Source organism: Corvus cornix, chromosome 7 (genome assembly GCF_000738735.6).
Source record: "Corvus cornix cornix isolate S_Up_H32 chromosome 7, ASM73873v5, whole genome shotgun sequence".
Classification (NCBI taxonomy): Eukaryota; Metazoa; Chordata; class Aves; order Passeriformes; family Corvidae; genus Corvus; species Corvus cornix.
Genome location: NC_046337.1, coordinates 31,249,564 through 31,276,588, shown reverse-complemented (window position 1 = coordinate 31,276,588; position 27,025 = coordinate 31,249,564). Strand labels below are relative to the sequence as shown.

The window sequence follows — 27,025 nt, the reverse complement described above, 5'->3', positions numbered from 1 at the left end:
GGGATAATTCCTGTTCACATAAATTCTGGAAGCAACTGAACATGCAAATCAAAGTTTTTTAATTCAGAAGTATATTCTTCCTGAAATCATGTAAGTCATTTACAATCAGCGGAGACATGATCCCTACTCCCTGGGAATTACTGTGCTTTTCATTAAATACAGTTGGCTGAAGACTGCTCCATTTATACAAAAACAATGGAGTTAACCAATCTTTTAAAAATAGCAATTGTTTATGAATGTAAAACATGCAAAGGTTTTTAAAAATACAGGGGAAGCTTTGTACTTCTTACGGAACCAGCTTGAGGTAGAAAGTCAAGTGATATTTTCAGAATTACCCTGAAGGTATTAATGAAATCTCAATTACTTTTGGAGCTAAACTCAAGGACAGTCCCATAACAAGCATGTCCATGGTAACATAAACTTGCAGCTGAAATTTTAACGAATTTATTTTACAAGACTCCAGTGACAAAGCAAGTGCCATTTTTTCTTGATTTAGTTCTCCATTTGCTCACCTCTGATTTTTTGAAAGTCACTCTGGTAGTTCACCTTGATGCCTGAATTTCCTGGACTGTGTTTCCAGGCAACAGCTCCTGGAAAGGAAGGAGCCTTAAACCATTGTAGAGCATTGCTGTTGGTAATAAAAACTGCCCACTGTCGAAAACTCCATAATGGTTCTGCTGCAGCTCTGACTTTTTGACTCCCCAGTGCTGGTTACTGACTATGGCATTTGAACAGAAGTTTTCTTTAGTCTTCAGAGAAGCCAAAATTTGTACTTGTGACCTGTCTGTAAGTGTAGAAATAAGTAGGAAGAAGCACTGATAACGTGAACTGATGAAGCATAAAGAAGAAGGCGTAATGTTGAAGAAAGATTGGTAGCTGTGTGTTGCATACACGATAGAAAAAATAATTTCCCACTCACAAATACTTGTATCAAGGGGTTCTGGTTATGTCATATAACCTCATGTATTATCAGAACCCAGCCACCTTGAATGCACAGGAAATGTGCTGCTTGGTGTTCACAGCAAGCTTTGAGGCATTTGTTTCTTCACCACTGTAAGACCAAGAAAAACCAGCAATTTTGTGAAATCGTGAAAAACTGATTATGCAGTCGAATCAGACTTAATGCCATTTAAAAAAATGGGCTATACAAGCAAAGAGAAATGTGCTCTAGGCTCTGGCAACATCACATTTGAAACGTTTACATCACACAGCAAGGCTGAAAAATGACCAAACGTTAAATCAACAGAACAATTTCTTAGACTAATAATGTATCAGTCTGAGCTTTTATTTAAAAGGGTATTTAACACCATGAATTCTGTGTTGCATTTTCCTTTGTAGCTCTGACTACATTAAAGGTTTAACCATATTTTATTTTCATTGTATACAGAAGAATCTGAGGCACAATACCAATTTACCAGATCAGTGACAGAGCCAAGAACACAAAAGGCCTCTTGACTTTTTGCTTATTAGGTCACCCCTTCACTGTGCTCTTTCCCCAAGGGCTCCTCTTAAACTAAGAGCTGATGCAAAAAAGTAAATGTTAATCACTGTGTAAAGCAGTAAAAATAACAATTTGCCTTGAAGTGATTTTTCCCATTATTAACCAGAGATACAATTATTTTCTCATTATAGAGAATATTCCTGAATGAAAAAAAAAAAAAAAAACAACAGAAAAAAGCCTTGTGAATGTCAGGCTAGCTAAAAAAGTCTTGTCAAAATTGATCACACTGCTATAAATTTTTGTATCACAGAACTAAGCAGATAGATAAGATGTCACTAGCTTTGATCTTTACAGCCTGAGATCATCGTTTCCCAGTGGTTTAAAACAGTTGTCCACAAATTCATCGCTGACTTCTTCTAGAGCAGCTGGGTTCCATTTGGGGGACTGGTCTTTGTCAATCAGCACTGTCAGGTGGAATAGAGAAACACCAGAGTTACTTGTAAACTTCCTCTAATTAAAATGACTTAAGGTTGCATCAAGACAGATCACCACAGTGGTTACATGGGGAAGACAAATCCATGTGCTCTGGAGAAGGCAGAGTTTTTGTAACACGCGTATTTCTACTCTGATAAGAATTCCTGAGTTGTGACCTGTCCAGAGATGTATCTGGGATGATACAAGGAACAGTGCATCACTTCAGAAGTACTGAAGGAATAGACCTGAAATTGGTGGTTTAGTTAGACCTGCCACTCTTTGCTGACTTACACTCCTTCATGGGAACCTGGAACAGTACATTATGATGCTACTTTGGGACAAGGCTTTCACAGCTCTGTGCAAAATCTGACTCTTGGGAGAGTACAAGAGATGACTCAGTGGTGCTAAGTGCCTAAAACGAATTTAAACACATCATGTAAACTAATAATGAAATAACTCACGAGGAAGGACTAAAGCAGAGTATCTCTGTGGGAACCAAGAGTGTTTATTTGTAAATACTGACAGATACTGAGGCCTGGGTAGATTTAACTGTGACAATCTGTATGATCTTAGTATACAGACTTTATGCTGTATCCTGGGAAATACACGACTGAAGATAAAAACCATCACTGAATGAATCACATGTAAAAGGCTAACAAGAAAATGCCAATCCCAAAAAACATTCCCTGTATCACAGGAATTTCAAAGGCATGCCAGCAACAGCTGCATTAGCAAACAATACAAGAGGGAGTTTATTTGTGTGTAAAAATGACCAGTATGAATGGAACTCCAGAGCATCCTTCCAAGTACCTTTCAGGCTTTAAGAAACCCATAAAAGTGCTATTGAAAATGTGAAATTTTTATCATTTAAAAAAGAGCAACTGTAAGAACTGTGGCTCTCTACGATGCACTGACTGCCCAACACTCCTCACGACACACATTTTCTTCAGGTGAGTGAAATCAGCAACCTCCTGACCAACACAGCCCACAGCATGTAAGAGAGGATGGGCGGGAAGAGGGAGCATATTTCAAATTTCTCTCCTGAGAATGGTCTTTATTTGTTTGTTTTCTGACAAAGAGTTTAGAGTAGGATGGTTCTAAAGGCAGGTGCACTATGACACTCACGGAGACCAGATATTTCAAAGAATAACAGCTATTTTTGGGTAAGTTATGTTTTACTAAACTTTGTTCTTATTGAATGAACTAGAAATATCCAAGATGAGGAAGGTGCAAGGGGGTGGAATTTTACAGTGAAAAGAATACCTACCTAAAGATTGTGCTTATCAAAAAAACAGGCATTGTGGCCTGCCTACCAACTTGTAGTAAAAAATGTGACTTGAAAACTTCTCTTTAACTATTCTGTCTTTAACCAATGGCTGAGAGTGGTTAGAAAATAAACACTATTCAAATGGAAATGGCACTAATTAATATTTCTGTAGCTGAAGGCATATAGGTATCACAACTCTTCAGCTTACATCCCTAAAGAGCAAGGCAAATCAGAGTCCCACATCCATTTAGTTGCAAATAGGGAACTAAGGACTCCTTAGAAACAAACTGATTGTAGAAAGTAACCCATTATATGGACAGAAACTGCAATTCCACAGAAGACAGAATCCATGAGGACAATTCTTTAAAAGAAATGTCCTGTAGAGTGCTTTTACTTTGTCGTTCAACTGGGTAACTTACTGAAAAGCTGTGATCTTCCAAGTTATTTCTGAACATGGTGAAACCATTGATTGGCTTGGGTCAAATGATGTAACTGTCCCAAATCAACTGTATTTATTCCATTGGAGTAGTACTTATCTACTGATTTTCTTCAATTTTAGTTGAAGTTCACAGTCCAGCCAAAACAGTCTAAACTGTTATGCACAAAAGCCAATGCTGATTAGAGATGCTTTAAATTAAAGAGGAGAAAGTGTCCATGTGTATGTTACCAGAGCTTCACCTCTGCTATGCTGTAGTAAGTGCTGCCAGTTCTCCACTCCAGGGTGCTGCTGTCTATTCAGGTTCATCCTTCTGTTTGGATCTGTGGCCAGTTTTACTCTGGTGGATAAGCTGAATGCTCATAATGGTCTCTCCTGTGAAGTCTTTAATCTTGTGTGAGTCAAAATACTTGTTTTCTAGTAGTATCATGAAAATATTCCCTTTCTGCATTGACTTCTTTATATTTTGTATCTCTCCAGGTTGAGATCAATCATTACAAGAACAGAATAAAAATTCTGAAGACTTCTAAGGTAGGCTAAGGGAAATTCATTATGATAAAAGTAACTGAGCACAGACATCATGTTAAGGGTTTGTTCTTTTGTTTCACCTTTTTTTAATCAAAATCCTAAACCCCTCTGTTCAGTAGTAGTGACTTTACCAGACTTCAGTTAGTGCTCTGTTGCTGAGCTTCCTTCAGCACAGTCAAAACGCTGATATTTCCAAGTCCCTGGCATTCTGTTTGCTGCCATAAAATCTCTGAACTCGTGCAGGGCCCTGGGGTGCCCAGGGTACAGCTCACATCTGCCAGCACTGCAGGGGAGGTGGCAGAAGCTGCACAGAAATATCATCTTTGCAGGATCAGCAAGATGTAGAAGACCTTTACAATTTCATTTCAAGTGCACATTCTGCACAAAGAGTTAGGAGGGTGCTTTAACAGGTATTTGTCCCTGAGATTTGCTGCTGAGACTGTATCCTACCTGGATGTGTTTGAGCACTGACTCCAAAAATGGCCACTTTTCTTAGGCAGTAAGATTTGAAAAACAATTCTTGGCAGCTACCCAGACCTATGCATTTCTTAGTTTTATTCTATTAATCAAGGTGAAAAATTGATACCTAATGTGTTCCAAGCCCACATTTACTATTTTATGGGAAAATGTTGATGAAATATGATCCATGTGTTTTATGCTTTAAGGGTTTTGGCTTTTCTTTAATAGCTCCAATCACAAGAATCATAAACAGGGAAGATTGTTTGCCACAGCAGATTTTCAGGTTGAAAGAAAACCGGCTAAAAAAAAAAAATATTGACCTCAGGTCAAAGCAGGTTTAAAAAGCTTTTAAACTACTCCCTAGCATGCCCTTTAAAATTATGGTTTGAAGCAGATGAAAGGTATTATTAAAACCTGACCTGTGGCCATTGGCTGCTGAAAAACATTCTTAAACTAAAATCTGATTGTTGTAACTCAACTTCTTTTGGTGGTAAATCTTTTTGTGGTAGAGTGGGTCAAGAGCTGGCTCTTAAATGCTTGTAATGTAATGCTTTAAGAAAGAAAAAGCTAATACTTAACACTTTTATCATTTTTATTCACAATGGCTGGTTGAAATACTTAATAATCTCCCTTCCTATTAAAAAGGATGCTCAGCACATTGATGGATAATGATTTTTATGAAATTAGACCCAACTACAAAAGTGATCTTGAGTCAGACTCTACACTCCTCTGAAATGAGAAACAATCCTAAGACTGAAAATCTGAGAACAAGATCTATGCACTAAGCAGAAAACAAAATTGCTTCATGAACAAATTATTAATACAAGCAATCTCCTCAGCGCAGTTGCATTTTTCAAGGTTTTGTTTTTTCTTCCCCTGATATAGCTAAAACTTTTGCTACATCATCCTACATAAAAGAGAAGTTTCCCAACTGCTGTTGTTGCAGCTTCTCTCTTTACAATGAGTTTGTGTATTTCCTGGCCATACTGACAAGGGATTTGCTTTTGTACTGTACTGCAGTCCCAGATGGTTTCACGACCTTGTGCCTTACAAGGAGAAATTCAGTTGGTGTTCCTCAGACTCTCAGACTTGGAGTTTGTCACTTCCTGAATAACTACATTTCAGCAGCTTATTTGCTGATTTAGAATACATCCCAGGAATAATAATTTTAAGATATCCTTGTCCCCATTACCAACATAATGAAAGCCACTTCTCAACACGTGGTAAATTCTTCAAAGGAGTGTCTGCTAATAAGTGCTAAAGACTAATTAATTAAAATCAGAAACTTTCCTCATGCTGTATGAATAAATTTTGCATCTCTCACCCCAGGCTATCTTTAATACAGTGTTACTAATAGCAGATACTCAAACTAATATCCATTCCTCAAGTGGCTTTTAAACTGCTTTATAAAGACAGATATAAAACAATGAGGAGGAGGTGATAATACACACTTGAGTATGTAACTGTGTGAATTAAAAGTCCAACCAAAAGTTATCCATCCAAATGCCTTGTACTGTAAGCTCCTTGGAAAAAGAAACGCCTGTGCTTTATTTCATCTCGTGATGAACAGTACATAAATAATTGCTACAGCCCCTAACAGATGGGACTTTGGGTTTGACAAACTGCACTGTGAATCAGCAGTAGGATCAAGGACAGACTCGAAGTCTGTCCCCTGGATGAACTTGCTGAGCCACTGCTCTACTTTTACCACTACCTCTCTTGACCAATGCCTTAAAATGCTGAATTATTTAACATTATGTATATAGTTTTTTAATAGTCAGACACTTCCATTTAGAGATATTCTGGACACGGGGGAAAGCAAGTCTTTGTTTTCTATGCAAACAGCTGTTCTTGATTTTGAGTCTTAAAGCACTGTGTAGCTGGCTCAACCAGCTCTGTGGCAACACTAAGCCTGGACACAGTGATACACGTACTCAGTACTGTCAGTGTTTAATGTGAAATGGTGAAACCAGGTGGATGAATAGTGTTAGGGAACTAAGATCGCACAAAGGAAACAACATGGCTCTTGTGCTTTGGAACAATAATAAATTCTGGCCACACAAAAGTCCAATAAGCAAAACCTATGGGAATCTGGGAAGTTTTCTCTCAGGTGTTGCTGTACCCACTTGTAGTGATCTCCAAAGAAGCACCACAGTAGTGAATTTCTGTATTATTATGTTTGAGAAGTGTTTTTGGTGTGCATGCTTACCTGCTCGAACCCCTTCGTAGAAGTCATGGCCTTTCTGAAAGATCATAAAAAAAAAAAGTTGTAACATGACATTCTATTTATCCCATCTTTCCCTATCCCACTTCTGCTTGAAATGCAAGTTCTCAAGATTCAGTTAAATCCCACTTGTACTGTTCTTTTCTAGGCCTACTTTGTCTTTACTTATTAAAGAGCTCTGTTATCTTCTTGCTTAAATGCAGCCACATCTCTTAGAATCAGTCTGTCAGCCTGTAGCTGATCAGGCACTTTGGCACAGTCCACGTTCTCTCTCTGTGTAACATCTCAGATCTTTTTCTAAAGAGCTTCACATGATAGGTCTAAGGTGTGTAGTATCAGGAATTCTTCTGAGAAAGGCTAGTCTTCAGGAATTGTGCTGTATTCTGCATACTTGGAACACTTTGCAGTTAAATGGAATCCTGTAAACATCCACTTCTTTTTTGATAAAGGTAAATGTAACAAATCCCTAAGCATGCTTCATTAGTAATGGAGCCACAGTACTAGTTTTAGTTAGGCATTAGAACATATCAGAAATAGACAGATTTTCACTTCTTTAAGTATTTACTTTAACCATTGCAAATCATTTAATCGGACCTATAAAAACCTTATTTTAAAATGTGACACAACTAATAATAAGGATACCATGGGGAGCCCTGCAAGGCATTTGTTCACATAATTCAGTTAGCAGCTCTGTTCCACTGGAAGGATCCCTTTCTCATATGCTATCCAAGTACTCAGCACTTAGTACAAATAGCACTAAAATCTCTTGCTGTGATAAATTTTTTTATAGACAACACTCTTGAAAGGCAGTGATAAACAACTATTTGCACCCTGCTGCTGGGAATTAAGGCACTGAGGACTAAGTAATTTAAATAGAAAACCCATTCAAGAACACCAGTTTTAAAATTACAATCCAAATATGAAACTATCTATATATTAATGTTTTCATACTTTTTTAACAGAAGTCTTCTACATTTCCATCTGACCATCATTAATGTAGTGTCCTTTGCATTCCATATAATAACATGAAACTGGAAAAAAGTGACAGCCTCACAAACTCAAAAAGATGATATTGAAAATTAAAACCTATACATTATAAACCCTTGATGTAATCTACATAAAATTTTTAGCCTCTGATAAACTGCTCCCCCTCTGTGGCTGGAGAGAAAGAGAAGAGGCTCAGCTGTTGCTTACCATGCATGCTTGGCTCAGTCTGTATTCCATCCTGAGTACCTCTTGTAAGCTCATGGAAGCTCCTTCTCTGAGCTGTCTGAGAGTCAGCTTTAAAGATGTAGGTGACATCTTATTAATAGTCTGGGGAAGACATTAACATTATTTTTATTTTCTTCAATTTGGACACATTTTCAAGTCTGTCTTTTGTGCAATTTAAACTTTGTGAAGTCAATGATGGCTCTCTTCTCCCTCAGCTCCCTTTGTGACACCTATTCCTCCTGCTCCCTCCCACCAGGCTGTCACATTAAATGAACTTCCCTTCATAAACTTTGATCAGCAAGATCTCTGGGATGTGTGCCATCACTTGTGGAAAGCCTACAACTCCTAAGGTCCCATTATTTAAGATCAAATTACTACTAGCCAGAGAAATTAATGAAAGACATTTTCAAGAATAATCTTTTGCTAAGTGAAGGCGTTACAAGCAATTATACTTTGTTTCTGAATATCATATATATGTAGTCTGAATTGCTCTTAGATGTACTGATATTGTAGCTGATATTAGTATTGCTCAGCATTTAAGTTTTATTTGGTACAATAGAGTAATAAGGTAATAATAGAGAGAGTGGCAACAAACTTCAGGTAGTTGCTTTATCATTACTGGCAAAGACCAAATGATACACAAAGAAAACAGAAAGAAAATGTTACATTAAATCAAACATATTTATCCAGGATTCTTGTCTGGGATCAACAGATACTGAAGTAATTTAGCCCTACATTACTCTGCTGATAGGAAGCTTGGAGGTCTTGCCTTACTTTTGACAGAAGTAAGGCTATAAATATTGTGCCACAGACAGGATTTGTTTAAGGCACACGAACAAATGCTGTAAATTTGGCTCTCAGGAGTATCCTTTGATGAACAGCATGCCAGTAAACAGTAGGATAAAGTGGGGAGAAAGACAAAAACCTAATTAAGAAAACAGAACTGAGCTTTAAAGATTCATGGATTTTGGGGAAAAGGAGCTAAATCTTACTGCTGCTTATCATTGTTTTCTTATTCGAAACAAGATCCTCCTTCCTCTGTGAACCCAAATAAAAGCTCTGGATCATTCACAGTACAATAGACATTTACTGATAATTAGGACATTTTTACCACTATTAAAAAGCAGCAGATGGTAAGATTTGCCTCTTTACATTATTTTCATTGCAGACATTAGGCTCCTTACCACAGACTGAAATGGCAAGTTTCCAGTCATCAACAGCAACATTTTTTCTAGCTCCCAATTACTCTTCATCCCTCCAGACACCAGCTGATACAGCAGTGACCCATTTTGCCTAGTTAAGCTGGAAAACATGTGATACAAGCAGGAGTCTGTGGAATTGGGCCTTCAAAGCACTGGTTCTGTCGTTCTGTTATGTAGGAACCCAGAGTGCCGAGAATATTTCTCTGCCTGTTTTGAAGGGTTCTTACCCCCCTGAACAACACTGTTTCAACCTCCAACCTTGGAAAAAATTACCAACAATCAGACAAGAACTAGAAAATACAGTGGTGTGAATTAGGTGATAGACTACTATGTAAGATTGTCACAGGGTGAAAAATCTAGAGGTTTTGGTCTTCTCTTTGTAGTAAATAGCTAAGAGTAAAAAATATCAAAATGGGATTGTTGTGTTCTCTAAAACGTCTCCTTCTTCTACTACTCCATGTTCTGCAGTAAAAGTAGTTTGGAATGACTGGATAGAGAATTCCGCAGTTCCTGCCCGTGTTACTGAGTAATTGGTAGGAAAATGAAAATAATGTACGTTTTTAGTAACTATTGGTTAAAATATCTTTAAAAGGCTGTGTAAATCTTGATAATTAGAGAGACTTCTCTCCTGCTTTCTGTGCTCTATGCTGTACCTAGGTCACACTGGTGGCTCTGTTCCTCTGATAAGACTTAATAAACAACTATCCGGCAGCATTGAAACTCCAGGAAAAGTCTTGCTTTATCTTTGAAACTCCTTGCAAGGACTTTTAAAATTCTCTCCCATCAGGAGGGATTTGATTTATGGCACAGTTCAGTGTCATGTTACTTGCATGTAACCACTGTACTTGAGAGAGAAGCTGGCAAAGAAAGAGCCAACACTGGCTCTAAGTGCCAACAGTTCTTGAGTTCTGATCAAGCTCTCAAACAATGAGCTGCCTTTCAGCAGATTAAGAAATCTGCTGTACCTCTAAATACATCACTCTGTAGGTCTCAGATGGGTGGCAGCTCTTAACTAGACCCCTTATTTCCTGTAAGATGCTCTTGCTGGCCTTACCTTTCAGCTGGACCTTTCCCCTTTTGAGTTTCACATTCTGCCAGTTAGATTAGGAAGTCTTTGTTCAGACCAGGTTAAATGGTATGCATGGTACAGTCAGGTGGTTCCAGGGATGAAATGGTAATGGCAAGTTCTTTCTGGTCAAAGCAAGCATTGGAATGGGGAAGATCTCAAAACAGCACTTAAGGCAGCTGCTAGATCCACTAGACTGGTTATCTTGGCATATCAATGAGGCTGAAGGTGGAGGAGGTAGTGACATAAATCAAGCTGGAGGAAGAGGAACATGGCAGGAAAACGGGTAGGTGTAATTGCAGAAAAATGAGTCACCAGTGTAGCTATAAATACATCTCTGTACAAAGAGGAGGAGACTGGTGCTAGGGAACAAGCCTGAAAGGGAGACAGGATAGGCTGGAGTGGGGAGTACTAAAATGCAAAGAAGTCTTTTAGAAGTATTTGACATCTATTCCAGTACCTTTCAAACCATCTTGATTTTGACACAATGATCCCAAAAGCTCTGAGCTGAATTTGCAGCAGACTGAACACCAATAAAATACTATCAGAAGGTGATTGAATTAAGCGGCGCTGACACAGTGGAGTCCCTTACAAGAGTACAAGAGGGAATCGTGATTTTCTTTCACTTAAAAACCCAAAAACGTCTCAGAGGTTCAGTGCATCACTCCCCTTGCAACAGATGAAGACACCCATCACTTACTTTCTGAGGTATCAATGCATTTGGTCAACTACAGGGAACAATGGTCCTGGAGGAGCTTTGACAATGTATGAGGAGTATCTAGCCAAAGCCACACAGGAAAGCTGCCTAAGGACAGAACATCACCCTCACTGGTCTGTTAGAACAGTTTCAGAATGCTGCTTTGAATTCAACATTACCAAGCTTCATTCCTGTAATCTACCTCACCCATTTGCTGCACACACATTAAAGTTTCAGGAGCTATTATGTGCATCCTTGCCTGACCAGTAGATCGGGACAACGTGTCCTGTAATTCTTAGTCTGCAGTGTCCTGCACACTACATTGGCACTCATTCAGTAACAATGAAGGATTTTAAACCATTAAGTGTCAGTGCTCAGAAGGTGCACTGTCCTGCCAAAAAAGCTCTAAGAAAGCATTACGTGAAAACCAAGTCAAGTATCTGATGCTTTTCAGGTTTTGACCCTACATGTTTACTTCATCCCATTAGAAATGGTACACCTGCCACTCAGATTAAAGCTTTTTGGCTCATGTAAATCCTGAAAACAAAGCAGTGAAGTTAAAGGTTTGGAAACTACTGAGTTCAAAGTTCTCTAGCTTTCTACCTGTTTGTAACTGCATTCAAAATGTGGTAGAAATCATGAAGTCATTCTCAAGCAGAATTTTAATGAATTTATATTCTTCTTCATGCAGTATTTCAGTATCAGATATGCGACAGCCTGCAAAGCAGGAATGTTTTGAAAGTAAAAAGCAGGAGTACTGTAGGTCAAAGAGAACAGGATACTTGGGATAGCATGGCTCACAGCGTACTTGGATTATGGCACAACTAGGAGTTCCATTTTATTAACACTAAAAGGTATCTGTTGATCCAAGGTACAAGCTAGATGTACCAAATTAGGATATTTGTATTAAACTTTCAGTTTGGGCTTATTCCATAAGTCTTCTTATACATATAATAAATATAGGGGTAAACAAGGGGAATAAGATAGACATTGCTGTTACTGAATCAGCTGATACAGTATATATCAGTTGAATTTGCTGTTGTTCCTGTACCTGGACACTAAAGTGAAACCTTGGTTTCACACTCTTGCCTAATCCTACTGCTTAGCACAGTACATCTGCTGTCAGAAACTCCTCTGAAACTTGAGTATTTGTTCACACTAGCAAGTCTTGCATCTGCTAGAAAATGTGGGATTTGTTTCATGGGGTTTTTCCCACGAATTTCTGCATGGACTGAAGCAAGTCATACTAACACATTCTTATCTCTTGAACAGAACAGACAATTGTTCTGAAACTTTGGTCAACTCCAAGGATGTTCACTTATGAATCACATGAAAGAAAAAAGTTGTTATAAAGTCCTATTAAAGACATGAGAGAACTGAAGAAGCAACAAAATAGCCTTTTTTCTTTTTTGTTCAGGAATTTTAAAAATCAGTTACACAAAGTTGTAACTTTGAAGTAGATGACCTAGTTTTAAGTTCTAAATTAAAACTGTTAAACAAATGTACTATCATAAACAATACGGATAAAGAACCAATAATTCTTGGTTGTTTTCAACATCCACTGAACCTAATCAATAAAATACAAACAGATAAAATTTGTGTTCTGGCACCAGAGTACATCTGACTGCTTTATTCAATGAAACTTGAATACTAGGGGGAAAAAATGAGCTTTCCATTTTATTCTATTTCACTTTCATAAGAGCTATGCTAAACTTCTTGCAAGGTACTAGATGTACTGGTTGGCACAAAGATAATCTTAAAACTCCCTTCCTCAAAAACTGTCTGATAGTTCCAGTGACAATGTGTTACATTTTTTTTTTAAAAGTGACAGGATGCCTAATGTGAACACTACCTTATAAAATTCCTTCTGCTCATATCAAAGTCAGACATGATGGATGTTTTACTATGAAAGGAGGATTTCTTCTGTGAGCTGTAACTAAAGTTAAAATGACCCTTTTGTTGAGAAATGCTTCAGTTCTATCCAGCTGTAGTATTTCACTAGCTCCAAACCAAACTTTTACAAGGCACCTGAACAAAGATACTTCAAAGGAAAAAAGAAAATATAGACATCATTTATAAATGAATATGAGTTGCTTCTTGCTTTTGAGGCTGAAGTATGAATTATGTGTGTAGCACTGCTATACGTTTTTTGAGTAGTGACTACATCCAACTCTCAGAAATGCATTAAAAAGGTAAAAAAAAACTTCGTGATTATAAATTTTTTGCTGTTTACCCAAATGAGATATCTGGAATTGAAGAAAAACAACAACACTGTTTTGGCACTGTTTTCTTCCAAGTTTTGCCAATAAAATAAGAAGCTATAAAGGGAACACTTGTTCCCAACGACCCCCCTGACTGTGGGGACAGGAAGAGAAAGGGGAGCTTGGTTTTACATTAGATTACAGTTTTATGCACTATAAGATGGTGCTCACATTGTGTGATTTTAGAGGAATACCCTTGTCTGAGTAGAACTACTGAGAATCCCTCAGGACTATGTGTGAGAAGCTGAGGCTCTCAGTCCAAAGTCCTACAGGGTGACTAAATTTTCCCTATGATAATAAACCATAAAACCAGACTTAAAATCTCTAACAAAAATGACATAGAAGACTTTACCTCAAGCTGCTTCATGGCAAAAGGAGAACCATCTTGCTTTAATTTTTTAACAATTTCTTCCATACTGTTTGCTGAAAAAATACTAAAAGAAAAAAAATTAGTTAACAAGCTGCTTCAGTCTCCCCCTTACCTTTGAAGGGTTGATAACACTGACATTAGAAGCAGGGCATAACCAGCTGATTTGGCTTTTCTTAGCAATGTCTTCCATGTTGTTCAATTCACTAACAAACTGGTATTTATCTATGAACTTCAATTACTGCCATCAGTCTCAGCTGTGTTTTTATAACATATCAAATCTTTAGCTATCAGTTCCATTCTACTGGTTTGGTGTCAGTATCTTTTATCTCTAAATGTAGTTATTGCCATCCTTCTTCCACAGTTTTAGCTCTTTCTTATCACTCCCACTTATTTCTCCTTCCCTTTCTGATACACAGAAGTTTCAAGCTATCATAGAAATGGCCTTAACCCAATGAGTACTATAAATGTGTTGGGTAACATTTCCTGCTCAACTTAACAGTTACTCTTACAAATTCCCATCCAATATCTACAGAAAATGTTAATTTTAATGTGCCATAGGCTATGAATCAGGCCACTATGCCTAAGTATTCAATGTACTGATGAGTGAAATATTTAATGAGCTTCAGCTAAAGCTCCCTAGAAACAAAATGTTACTTAAACTTGCAGGTCATTTCTCTCACCTTATCTGTGAAATACTGTTACTAGATTTAACTTCATGTTCTCTACCCACAAGAATAAAAAATTTAAAAAGACTGCTGAATACCTGTTAATCTTCTCCATATGTTCATCAAGTACAAACTCCTTTTCTTGATCAACTGTGCACTATTTAAAAAGCAAATACGTATTTTACTTGGTTATTTTAGACTTAAAAGTGTACCAGTACCAAAAAATTTCAGTGACTTGTGTTACAGAAATATCGTATCATAAATGAACACTTAATATTCATAAGACAGTGCCATTTTTAATGAATTACAATTTTGCAGTGTGTATATATGAACTTGTCACTTTATCCTGTGAATGTTAAAGATGTTGCCTCATACACTGCAGTGCTTGCTCTGAGATACTTTGTATGCATATTTGTCTGGGTGGTTATCTTGTACACAAGTAATTCTGATCATTCTATCAAAACACTTCTGTGCAATACACTAAGAAAGTCAGTGTAGATAAATCTACTCAAAAACCTGAGATTGTTTTTTAAAAAAAAAACCCTTTCATTTTCTTTAAAAATATACAGGCCTATGTTTAGGCTTTTTTAATGACCAAAAAAAAAAGCATTTCTCTTCCTTTTCTATGTCATTTTAAAAAATTTATTTAGACAAAGTGTGTGATAGATCCATCGGCCTTCTGTGGGAAGGCTGTCAAATGTTTCGCATCTTCTGGCATTAAGGGGTTTGGGACATAAGCAGATGTTTCAGGAACAGCAGCTGAAGCTGAAAAAGGTTCCCTGGCATTTCAGCTCTGATAACTAAAAATACACAGTTTCCGTTTCCATTCAGTGTCATCTTGTAAAGCGGGATACTGCAACATATAATCACTCCCATTTCATAGCGTTCTGTTTTGTCAAAAAAATCAGTACTATGATGTAAATTAGTTTATCCCATTAATTTTTCTAGTTAATCTTATTTATGAACTTAGTAATTACAAAACAGAAATAACAAGAGTAGACACAGCACATTTTAAAGCCGAACAACAGCAGAGTAATAGACTGACTGAATAACACTGAATACTGGTTTGACTCTAGAAGTTTTCTTTCTTTTGAAAGAGAACTGCAATGCACATCAAAACAGTTAAAACAGCCACTGACTGTAAAAGAAAAACCTTTTATTTTCATGCCCATTGTTACATGGGGCTAACACAAGTTTTATGGATAGAGTGCAAAGAGTTTGGAAATTCATTATTTTCAACCATAAGAAAAGATAATCAGTAGCATGGATAAAAAAACGTCTACATATATTTAACAATTTTGCTTGATTTCAGTGATTTCAGGTTACCTTCATGTGGTAGGAGTTCAATAAATCTGCAATTTTTTCTTTTGAAGGGGATTTCAGTGCTATCAGGTCTTTCTCCAAGGCAGGTAGCTATTAAAAATGAGATTTAATTACAAATAAGTAAAACAAAGCATACTACTTGCGCTATTACTATGGTAATAGTAGGACATAAGCATATAAACATCCCCTCATCCTCCCCAAATTTCTGATAGACCTTAAAGGAGTACAAAACAAACACCACCAGGAGACAGAGTTCATTTGCTAGTGTTGAACCACCCAAATTTAATTATGTCTGCAGTGACCAGCAAAGAACTGCTTCCCAAGCAGCCCCCCAATGCAAGTTAAGCCAGGCTGCACCAGTCTGAGAGGAAAGAACACATTAATGGGGTGTTACCTTGACTGCAACCTTTGCAGTTGTATAAATCTCTAGTTTCATACACTGTTGTCTAAATTGTACATTTTTAAAGCCACTTTCATAATGCTGAGTAGATCATGTCCTTCCAACAGTGGAATTGCAAAAACAGCACCATTTGCTCCTTTCTTCAAGCAAAGCTGTCACCAGCTGGCAAGTGTTAGAAGGACAGCTTGAGAGTGTCTCACCATCCCTGTTTGCAGGGCATGGCCAGCTAATATAAGTGCACCTCTGCAGACACTCGTGTTGGTAACAGTATATTGGGGTGCTGAAACCCCAAACCTGTCACTGTGGCTGTGGGCTGTGCCCTGGCCAGCACTGTTGGCACCTTACCTTTTCGGATTCTACAAAATGCGTAGCGATGCCAGCTTTTAGCACATCTCTTCCTTTCAGCCTACATCCTGTTAGCGCGAGGTAATAGCCAATCTTTCCTGAGAGCCTTGGCAAGAAATACCCTCCACCTACATCAGGAAAAAGGCCTGTAATAAACAACACAAAACAAAAGTGAAGGGAGAAGATCCTGTACTAATCACCACTAGCAGCAATTTTTTCTTGTCTCACTTTCATCTCCCTCACATAAGCACAGCAACCTTGTCCAAATTTCTTCTTGACTTGTCTTGACATTTCTGGCATCAAAACCCTTCCTAAAACCAAACTCTTGAACACTTTCCAAACTTCATCCTTTCTACTGGCACATACTTTACAAACATATACCAAACAAAAATATTTAAGCTATTTGCCAACAACTCGAGACAATTTTAGGTGCTTGAAAAATCAAGTGTGTTCTCAGCTAAGAAAGAGAAGTGACACAAAGAATTATGAAATAATTTGTGCAAACTCAACCTGGATGCTGCTGTTTCACTGAAATCTTTTATTATGATAAAAATATCAAACACTGATGAAGCGCCTCTTGCGCAGCTTAGTTTGAACCAATTTTGGGGTTGAGAATTCAATAATAGATCAACAGCATTGCCAGGGTCTTCCTGAAGGTGGAGGCACAAGATGCTGACTTAGTACTTGGCTCTTTGACAGAACTGTGACTAAGCTGAAATTAAAAAAAAATATTAAACTCCAGTTTAGTAACTGTCTTGTATATTTTTTTAAATCTACAGATTAGGGTAATTTTTTAAAAATTCAAAGCTGTGAATAGGATTTAAAATACTTTAAAAAGTTGTAATTACAAAGTATCTACCTTCTGTTCTATACATTGATCACCAACAAAATAAATTTAGACATGTTTTGTAACATACTTAAATTTGAGAAAACTTTGGCTTAGCTGTATTGATTTCAGAAATCTGAGTGCATAGAAGCAGGGTCCAGTTACTAGTTTGAAATCATGCCAATGGTGCATTCATGGAACTGAAAGTCTTTTAAAGAAATTAAAGGTGTGCTGCGTTTTTTTCACTTCCAGAGAATAAATGAATCATGGAAACAAATGAAAAAGAATATAAATGAGCAATAAGAAACTCCTAAGACACATGCCAAAGAAGAGATACTAACTGGGAAAATTCACATGTACATAAGGAGTTTAAATGGGATTCTGATAGAAGATGGTAGTTTTTCACTCACAATTAATTGCTTTTGTTCACAGAAGAGTCAATGTATGTATTATAGAAAGACCCTATTCCAAATATTTTGAGACATGGGAAATTAGTGGTCCCTGAACAGTCCTCCCCCTCAGATGGAATAAGGGGAGGTTTCTTTCAGACAGCTGCTCTTCAGTGTTTCCCTCTTAATAATATCTAACCCATCTCAGGTTCCCCTTTGGTTCCCTCTTGGTCTTCTTTTTGTTCTGCTGCTTCTAATACATCAAAAAGCTGGTTTTAGGAGTCACTTCCTATCAGCTACAGCTGTAGTATTCTATTCCCACTGATGGGTGTGCTGTCATGAACTGATTTATTCCTCATCCCCCAGGCTACTGAGACATAAAACTCTCATCCTGAAATGCTGAATGCCTTGCTGACACCCTTTAAAAGCCCTAAGCTGTATTAACTCCAATTCATCACTTACCTTCTTTTTCATCTATACTCACATTCTCAAATAGTCTATTCTACATTATACCTTCTCAGCTTGAGCCATCATAACATTGATGCCAAGACTTCTATTTAGTTTTATGTTTCTATTCATCTGTCTCCCCTTGGATATCCTTCTACTGCAAAAAAAAACCCCACCCAACCTCATTTCAAAGTAAAACTTGTCTTAAAAATGCCCTCCAAAGCAAAAAGGTAATTATATTATTCTCTCCCTCCACTGGAACAATAACAATATTTTTTGCTTTTTGCTGTAAAATAATACTTATGCTGGACTACTGTTTTCCCCACACTCCAGCACATTTCCAGAGGAAAAACATCTTTCTATTGGGATCCATAGTGCCCCCTTCCACTCCCCATACACAGGGAATTCAGTTCTAAATAAACTGTGAAGTTGATTAGCCTAAGTTGTTTTAGAGGCAAATAAAGCTAAATTGAATGAAGGTTTCTTTAATTAAGGAATTTACAAACAGGATTAGTGAAGGTCTACCTAATCCACTTGAAAATTACTTGGTTGCATAGTCTGCTATAGCTTCTACTGTATCCTTTTTCAGTATTCCTGTCTTCCTTTTTCTCTTATAATTTTACTTCTCTTGTCCATGTTCTACATATTGCTCCTAATTCTCTCAGTAACGCTTCCCATATGTTTCTCTTTGCTACTGGGGTTCTCTTAATGTATTTCATACTTGATTTTTGGTTTTTTTGTTAGCATTTAGCAATCATTTCTCAATTTCCTACTGAAGTAAGAGAAGAGCTGTGTTACTGCTGGGCTGCCCAGGCCATAAGCCTATGCCTGTACTGCTGACTTGCAGTCTGTGCTCTGACACAGGAGCAACATGCTCTGCTGTAATCCCAAAGGTGCAACTCTGCATTTGCCAAGCATAAGAAAGGCAGTGCTGCTATGTTCTTACCTTGTCTGGCACAAGGGGTTGGGAATTTATTAGTATTGACTTACAGAAAGCTAAAAACTTAGCAGGGATATACAAGAAAGTATCCATTATTAGTGTAACACCACCTCAAAGCCCACACATTATACTTTCATGGTTTGTTCTCCCCACCAGTGGTTTTTCCATACCCTCCTACTTCTGTGCTGATTTCTAGTGCTTTATCTTATCTACGTCAAATTCCACAGTCTAAAACTGCCTTTTCTTTCCATTTGCTAAGTGGCATATTTATCAATATCCTTTTATTTATGGTGGTGTACAAGTGCAGAGTAACTGTGTGAAAATGGAGCCACTGAATGAATGCTTTGTTTTCATTTCCCAGCAAAGGTGTCATGCCTACTGAAATAAGTGAGCACATGAAAAAAAACAATTAATACAGTATCTAGAGAGCTCGACATTTTAAACACACCCCACAGAGATCAAAACAGCTAAGCCTTTAAATCCAAACAGATTTCAGTGGTTTTACTTCTAAGTGATCCCAAAAGCGGTTTAATTACTTTCTTTCCTAAGCAAGTTCCAAGCTTTTCCTTCACATCTTCACAGTCTATTTTTGTTTAAATACGTCCTTGTCACCACAAGAAATCTGTGTAAAGTACGTAGTTTTTGTTAATATAAAACTACTCACATCTTTACCTTTGAAGAAGAAAGTGAAGATACTTTTATTATTAGAATAATTTCACATGCCAATGAACCTCTATGTTTAGTTAAAAAAATACAAATACAAATTGTTTACTTCAAATTATTTTCATATACAACAACCGATTATAAACTTCAGAGTTTTAGAAAACTCATGCTGTATTAAAGCTTAAGTTTAGTTTACTAAGTTTTTCTTCAGCAAAAAAAACTCCCAGACCTTAGAGGGCTGAAATAGCTTTTGGCTTTTTTATCCCAACTTTACTCGTTCAGAAAAATTACATTACATTTATCAGCTAGCAGGAATTGCTCTAATATTTTTTCAGGAGTTAAAATGATAACGAGCTTGCTTATATTTGCGTGGTTTATTATGCTTTATTGTGCTTGACAGCTGCATCAGGAGATCACTTCAATCTGATTTTTCTTGAGCCATACCTGTATCTTTATGTAGCTTAGAAGCTCTGTAGCTCTACATTTTCTTTTGTACCTCTCAGAATTAACAAAGAAACTGTAGGATCAAACATTAGAAAACACATGGTACATGTTGCTATTTAAAAGAAAAAAAGGCGACGCTGAAGACATTGTGATCTTGCCTAGACACAATCTGTGCACGATTTTAATGGGTCTACATTATTAATCTACAAGAAAAGCTGGAATTCCAAAATCTGTCTCATTAACATTGCAGAGCAGCTTGTAGTACACCCAGTTTGACACATACCGAGTTCCCACGGTAAAGCTGGCATACCTGCACTGGGAGCTTCAGACTTTACCTGCCTTCATCTGTAGCAAGACTTGGTTCCTTTTTAAAAAGAAGTTTTATCCTGTCAGACTTTGTGTCAATCTACACAGTTAAGAGCTTCAATGATCAACTCCCAGAATACAGGTAAGTTTCTAATAATTTAATAGAAAATACTTTTCATATACGGTCATCTCTAATTCCCTTTTAAAATTCTTTCCCTACCACCAAAGCATTCAAAGATATTTCACCCTGGTTACACAAACAGTGAAACCCTAAACATGTTAACTTGTGATAACCTGTTAACACACTTACCTATTGCTGTTTCTGGCATGGCAAAAAGAGTCTTTTCTGTAGCAACTCGAAAATGTCCATGGACTGAGACGCCAACTCCCTACACAGGCAAAGGACACAGTTATAAAATTACTGGTAAAAATAATCATGACCACAATCCTATGTAACATACCTCTTGCTTTGCTCTACAACGTAAGTAGCATTAGATTTACCATGTGCATCTCAACAAAATATTAGAAGACCTTTTATGGTTCAAACACTAATAAAGCCTCATATTACCTTCATGATTTGGCTGAAATAGCATTCTATGCTTTGAATGATGGGTGAGTCATACAGAGAATAACTTCAAAAATCCACAAGTGACCCTGTTATCTCCACTACTAGGGGAGTTGACATCCTTTTGCTCATGTTACTCCATCTATAATTTTTGCACGTACTTCAAATTACCAACCAAAAAAAAGCCAATCCTTTTGGAAAATACATAAATTTCACAAAGCTGTCATCCTAATACTTTCAAAAGAAATAATAATTAACTATTCTTCTAATGTGATAATTACCTACATTATAAACACAGAAGTATTTCAAGCAGAAAAAGCCTTCAGCATTATTGATTGAAATTCAAAATACGTGAAAGAAACTCACTTTTTATCCTGGGCACTTGTGTTCACCAAGTCATTAATGGAATTTACATTTCTAAGTATCTAGCACTCTTCTCTAGCAGCCTGTTCTGATGAAACATTTCCCTCAAAAGCAGAAGAGTTTCTGTGTTGTCTACACCATATTTTCTGATTTAGGTAGTGAGCAGCAACAAGGCCCAATATAAAAAAAAAAAAAAATTAACTTAGCACAAAATAAATTTAATTTAGATAAATCTTCAAGAGGCAAACTGACAAGTAAAACCAAAAATGGTTATCTGAAAAAGTTACTACTACTTAGTAATAGTATTTGAAGAAATACAAGAATATTTAGATTATAGGGCACAACCACAACACACATATTGAGGTCTCACTTCCCAAAGCTTACCTACATGATATTTGTCAATAGAAATGTGTGTTTGATCCTATGTGGAGACAAAACCCTCTGCTGAATACTTCACAAGAAATTATTTCATACAAATATTCTCTCTCTCTTCCTTTTCACTGTTTCAGTTTACTTCCGTTCCTCACTGTTAATTTTCCCTTTGCTCAGTCCTTCCAGCCACCCCTTTTTTATGTTAAAACTAAAATATCTCAAAAATCATTGGCCCGAAGTAGTCAGTGTCTGACTACTTAAATACAAGAGATTTTAAATAACATTTTTAATTGTTTAAATACTAAAAAAATGGCACTTTACCCACTAAGGCTATTAGTCTTCACAAATATCTTCACAATATTTCATACTTCCCATAAAAAACAGTGGGATTAATTGGGTGATATTCCCTTGGACGACCAGTATGTATTTGACAGGTTTTAAAGATGAGAATAGAACTTCTTTTCCTTTTGCTTATCTACAGAGACCTTTGATTGGGGTTTACATCAAAATTTTTGAAAAGTTATCTCAATTTCATATAAATTCAATTTCCTTTACATCCTTCCCTGGCCTGTCTTACAATTCTGCCCAACAAGAAATTAATTGTCACTGGTTATTCCATTAGGGTGATACACAACTAAACCTGAAAATATTTTCAAGTTTCTTCTGTGAAATGACTCTCTGCCACTCTTGGGTTTTAATAGAGATGTATGAAGTTTTTAAGATTCCAGTTTAATTTCATAGGGTAACTGATTATCAAACTTGATTTTATATTCAGGGACTAAGCCAAATGTATTCACATGAAGAACTGCTCTTCCAAGGAGGCAAATGGGATTTGAGCAAACATCTGAATCTTATTTGCACAAACCTTATGTCTCGTCCCTTATCTGTCCTTTAGCCCTTTCTCTGAGCACTGGTCAGATCTCATCTGAGCAGCAGCAAGAGCAATGGGCCTGTATTTAGTTCTCCTGAAAATGCAAAGCTGCATGTAAAGCTATGTTCACTCCTAAAACAGTTTCAGAACTCTTAAATGAAATGTAAATGTGACTTCATCACTTTCAACTTTTTAAATGTCATAATAGCATATTTTCACTGCATTAAGTAAAGCCTGCTGTTACTTTTAGGCATGTTCAGCAATAACTATGAGCTTTTTTATAAAGATAATGAAATAAAAATCATGTCCATTTTGGTCCTTCTTACACTTAAATTCGTATTTTCTAATCCTATATCTAAAATACAAATACCATCTATCTCAAAGTATTTTTTCTGGCTTGCTTTCTAGACAATCAGAATTTTGTTTAAGGACTCAAATTTTTAGCCTGAGTATTAAGTAACAAAGATTTGAGTGTGAATTTCATGAAGGGAGCTTCTCTTCCAACCTCGTTCCTTTTTTAGAGTGATAAAAATAAATGTCAAGTTTTAATCATAGAAAGTTGAAAGATGTAATTTTCTTTTGAAAGAAGTAATTAAATCAGATTTCACTTTCTCAAGTGCTTAAGCCATAATTGGATTTGTTTTCTAGATAGCCTTCGAGTTTTATATCATAGATAACAGCCTTATTTCAGATGTATATTTAAAAGACTAAAACTTTATTTTCTTTTTATTTATTATAAGGAAAGTGGTGCAAATATGTTCTTACTTCTTTGAAGATCATTTCTAAATAATCCAATATTAAAATAAAATTTGGAGAGAAAAATTAATTAATGGTACAAATCCCAGTAACTTCTTTACTGGTGTTCATATGCTTTTGTTTGTTTATTTGTAACTTCCCAAACAGTTAACAGATCACTGCATGTGTTTAACCTTCTAGAGCTAATACAGAGGACAGATACTCATTAGTTTAATAATATCCTGTGTAAAGAACAAACCAGTCAGAAGTCTAAATGCATTCCTCCTTAATTTCTAGATTTTCTGATTTTATTTTGTTTTAATTTAGCTGAAATCTTACATAGCTAGAGTCCCCCCTATCTTCAATTGGACTGTGTTCACTTCACCAGGTACTTCCAGCATTTACACATACAAGTCTTAACACTATAATATCTTTATTAAAATACACTATATATTGCTGTCAGAGTTCCGCTTTTCATTATCTTACATACTAAAGCTAATGTCTTCCTTCAAACTTTTCCAAGGTAATACACTCCCGTGGTCAATCAGGCTTTTACTGGCTGGAAACATTTTTCCACTGACACCTGAGTGTTTGAATTTTGTAAAGGATACTTAAAGAATCAGGCTAGAAGTTAAGGAGAATAAAGAAATTAATGAGCAACCAACTTAAACTCCTGGGCTGATTTGACTGAGGTAGTTTTCTTCAGAGTAGCTTCTTCCTAGCATGGGGGCTGTGTTCTGTCTTCACTGAAAGCAGTGCTGATAATATAGAAATGTTTTTGTTAACACTGAGCAGCATTTGCACAGGGTCAAGGCCTTTTCTGAGTCTCACCCCACCCAACCAGTGAGGGGGCTAGTGGTACCAAGGAGATGGAAGGCCAGGACAGCTGACCCCAACTGACCCAAGGGATATTCCATATCATATGGCATCATGCTCAGCACATGAAGTGGGGGGAAAAAAGGAGGCAGAGGGAACATCTGGAGTAATGGCGTTTGTCTTCCCAGGTCACCATTACGTGTGATGGCTGGAGATGGCTGGACACCTGCCTGTCCATGGGAAGTACTGAACGAATTCCTCGTTTTGCTTTGTTTGTGTGTGTGGCTGTTGCTTCACCTGTTAAAGTGTGTTTATCTCAGCCCATGAGGTTTCTCACTTTTACACTTCTGATTCTCTCCCAATTGTCCTGGCCCACGAGTGAGTGAGGGAGTGGCTGGGCAGGCCTTAGCTGCCAGCTGGGGTTAAACCATGGCAACTCTCCTTCTGTAGGGTTTATATATGAATCAAAAATATAGATAAGAGCAGAAATGAGGGTCTGACAATGTATTACTGGAGATAGGCTATCAAGGGGTTTGGTTACAAATTACAGATTTATTACTACATGGATATTAGAGCATTAATCTTAAAAACAGTGTTAGAACTCAACTCAGTCTCAGTGTACCTCAGGGAGGAATGTAATTTTATAGGCAGTTCAGTCTGAATTCATCAACAAGCTTACAAAAAAGAATGTAGAGTATCTGAATTTTTTTTCCCATACAAGACTGCCTACTCAGTGCTGTATTTCAAAAATCATTATGTGGCTGTGTATAGAAACTTTATCATTGATCTCCATTTTGTTTCTCATGATAAATACAGAACCTTATTACAAATTATCTTTCTAATGAAAAACCAGGTGACCGATAGATGAAGAAATGAAATACAGCTACTGTGAATCTTTTGTGTCCCGAAGGCTGTATTATCTTAGATTGAGAATGACCCACATTTAGTAAATGAGAGAATTTATCACATCTGGGAAAGTTATTCAGAAACTGAGGGCCATCACAACAGGGAAAAATACAGAGCAAAATAAATACTCCCTTTCTGAATGACATACCTAAGCATCTGCTCACATACAGAAAAGCAGACCTGTGTCACAGCAAAACCATACATCACACTTGGCTATTTACTAAATAATCCATCCCAGACTGTAAGGAATGCGTAGGCAAGACAACAAAAGAAACATAAATAGAAAAGGCCTTCAGGAATGTTGCTTGTGTCACCTTCACCAGGCTGGTAAATAATTTTTAGCTGTTTGACTAAGCACTGTTATGATAATACCAATATTGACTGCAGTAAAAGACCTATTGTAACAGCTCCCATCTAGTGACTACACTTTTTACATTTTTAACTGCATGAGAATAGCTTCTGGTAGAGCTAGAACCAAAAAGAAATGTAGCAATCAATTGAGCATAACACAACAAAGGGCAAATATGTCTGCATACAAATGAGTAAAAATAGCCAAGGTGCAGCAAAAATGTTTTCAGATTGGAACTGATTCAGGAAGCAGCAGGAGCTTATAGCTACAGTGTATCAAAAATCAGGGATGTAAGAGCATTACCCCCTGCATCCAGACACAATGAATCTTAAATTGAATCAAAATTAATCTTCATTCATCATTAATGTTATGGCCTACTCCAAAGAGTATAATTCATTTTCATCTGTAGATACTAACAGACAAGATGACAAAATGAACCCGAGCAATGCAGCATGACAGATCAATCTGGACTTAGAATATCACTTCCTTTGGCTGTTGACATATAAATCAACTCTATACAGGTATTTTAAAAATATCTTTAAAAACAGTGGGTATTGTGAAATTTTTCAGTAATTTAGTGCGGTAATTTAAAACGTAAAATATTAATATGATATAATTTAAATATAAAATATTAATTTTCATATACTGATTATGTATTAGAGAGTCTCAGTCCAAATTGCTACAGACACATAGAAGCAGAACGAGCTGACAGGAGACAGATTATCTGTAGTAGTATCTGATGTCTCGGTCTTGTTCTTCTGACCCCTAAGTATTTAAACAAATTGATTGAACTACATGAATAGCAATCATTTAGGTCAGGTTCTTCTTACAGGAAAACTTAGGGAAAAAAACACATAGGCCATTCTATGCACCAATGCTGCTGCAGTGAGTGACCTTTATCAACCAAATTTAGACTGACTTTCTAAAAGCCCAGGTTTGGTTTTTCTACTGCCAGCCCAAGCTTTCAGTGATCACTAACAATTTTTACTACGGTAGCTATCATAATCTGCACAAATTTTTATGGGCACAAGACTTGTACTGCAACAGAAGGGAAAGAGAAGATGTAAGAAGACCTAGATCTGAAAAGCCTACAGCTTTTAATTAGCAACAAGGTCAACTTTTTCTAGTTTTACATTTGAAAGTATTCTTTTTATCCCAATTTGGTTTCTTTATACATTAACTGGCCATGTGTATTCAGAAGATAGCAAGTGTGGCTTTTTGATTGTTTCTAAAATTCTGGAAGAAGCTCTCCCTTTGTCCTTCTGTATCACCTAAAAATGTAGCTACTGCAAGAGATTTCTATGTCCAGCTCATCACATCCTAATGTCTGCAGGGAGGGCAGGCAAGTGGGAGGTAATGTGTTTCAGCAACGTGCATCAGTGCACAACTGAGCTTTCAGGCTTTATCTTAGAATTGAAGAAACACTTCTTGTTCTTAAAGACAGGTATGTGCATCAGAACTTCATTTAAATGGTGGCACAGTTATTTGGGATAACAGGAGTGAATCCAGAGGATTTTTGTAATGATGCTCTCTTTCTCCGAAAAAAGTGCTTAGAAAGTATAAGACTGATTAAAAGTCTTACAACTCAAGAAGAACATGAGCACTCAAATTCTTCAGGAATTGAGGAAAATGAGCAGAAATATGAAAGGACAGGGAAGCAGGC

At 36.8% G+C, this 27,025-nt stretch overlaps 1 protein-coding gene across 2 annotated transcripts in view; it reads right to left on the bottom strand.

The window, feature by feature from the left end:
* Window positions 1–1,135: 1,135 nt before the first annotated feature.
* The window catches only part of HIBCH (3-hydroxyisobutyryl-CoA hydrolase), a 40,186-nt gene continuing 14,296 nt past the window's right edge, over window positions 1,136–27,025 (bottom strand). The window contains exons 7-14 of one of the 2 annotated variants that reach the window (XM_010406514.4): window positions 20,696–20,774; window positions 16,371–16,516; window positions 15,629–15,715; window positions 14,401–14,459; window positions 13,620–13,701; window positions 8,024–8,143; window positions 6,815–6,848; window positions 1,136–1,905 (exon numbers count right to left, since the gene is read on the bottom strand). In XM_010406514.4, coding sequence (XP_010404816.2) covers window positions 1,790–1,905; window positions 6,815–6,848; window positions 8,024–8,143; window positions 13,620–13,701; window positions 14,401–14,459; window positions 15,629–15,715; window positions 16,371–16,516; window positions 20,696–20,774 — 723 coding nt within the window. In that variant the 3' untranslated portion in view covers window positions 1,136–1,789. The remainder of the gene's footprint in view (window positions 1,906–6,814; window positions 6,849–8,023; window positions 8,144–13,619; window positions 13,702–14,400; window positions 14,460–15,628; window positions 15,716–16,370; window positions 16,517–20,695; window positions 20,775–27,025) is intronic. The other variant, XM_010406515.4, reaches the window with a different exon arrangement.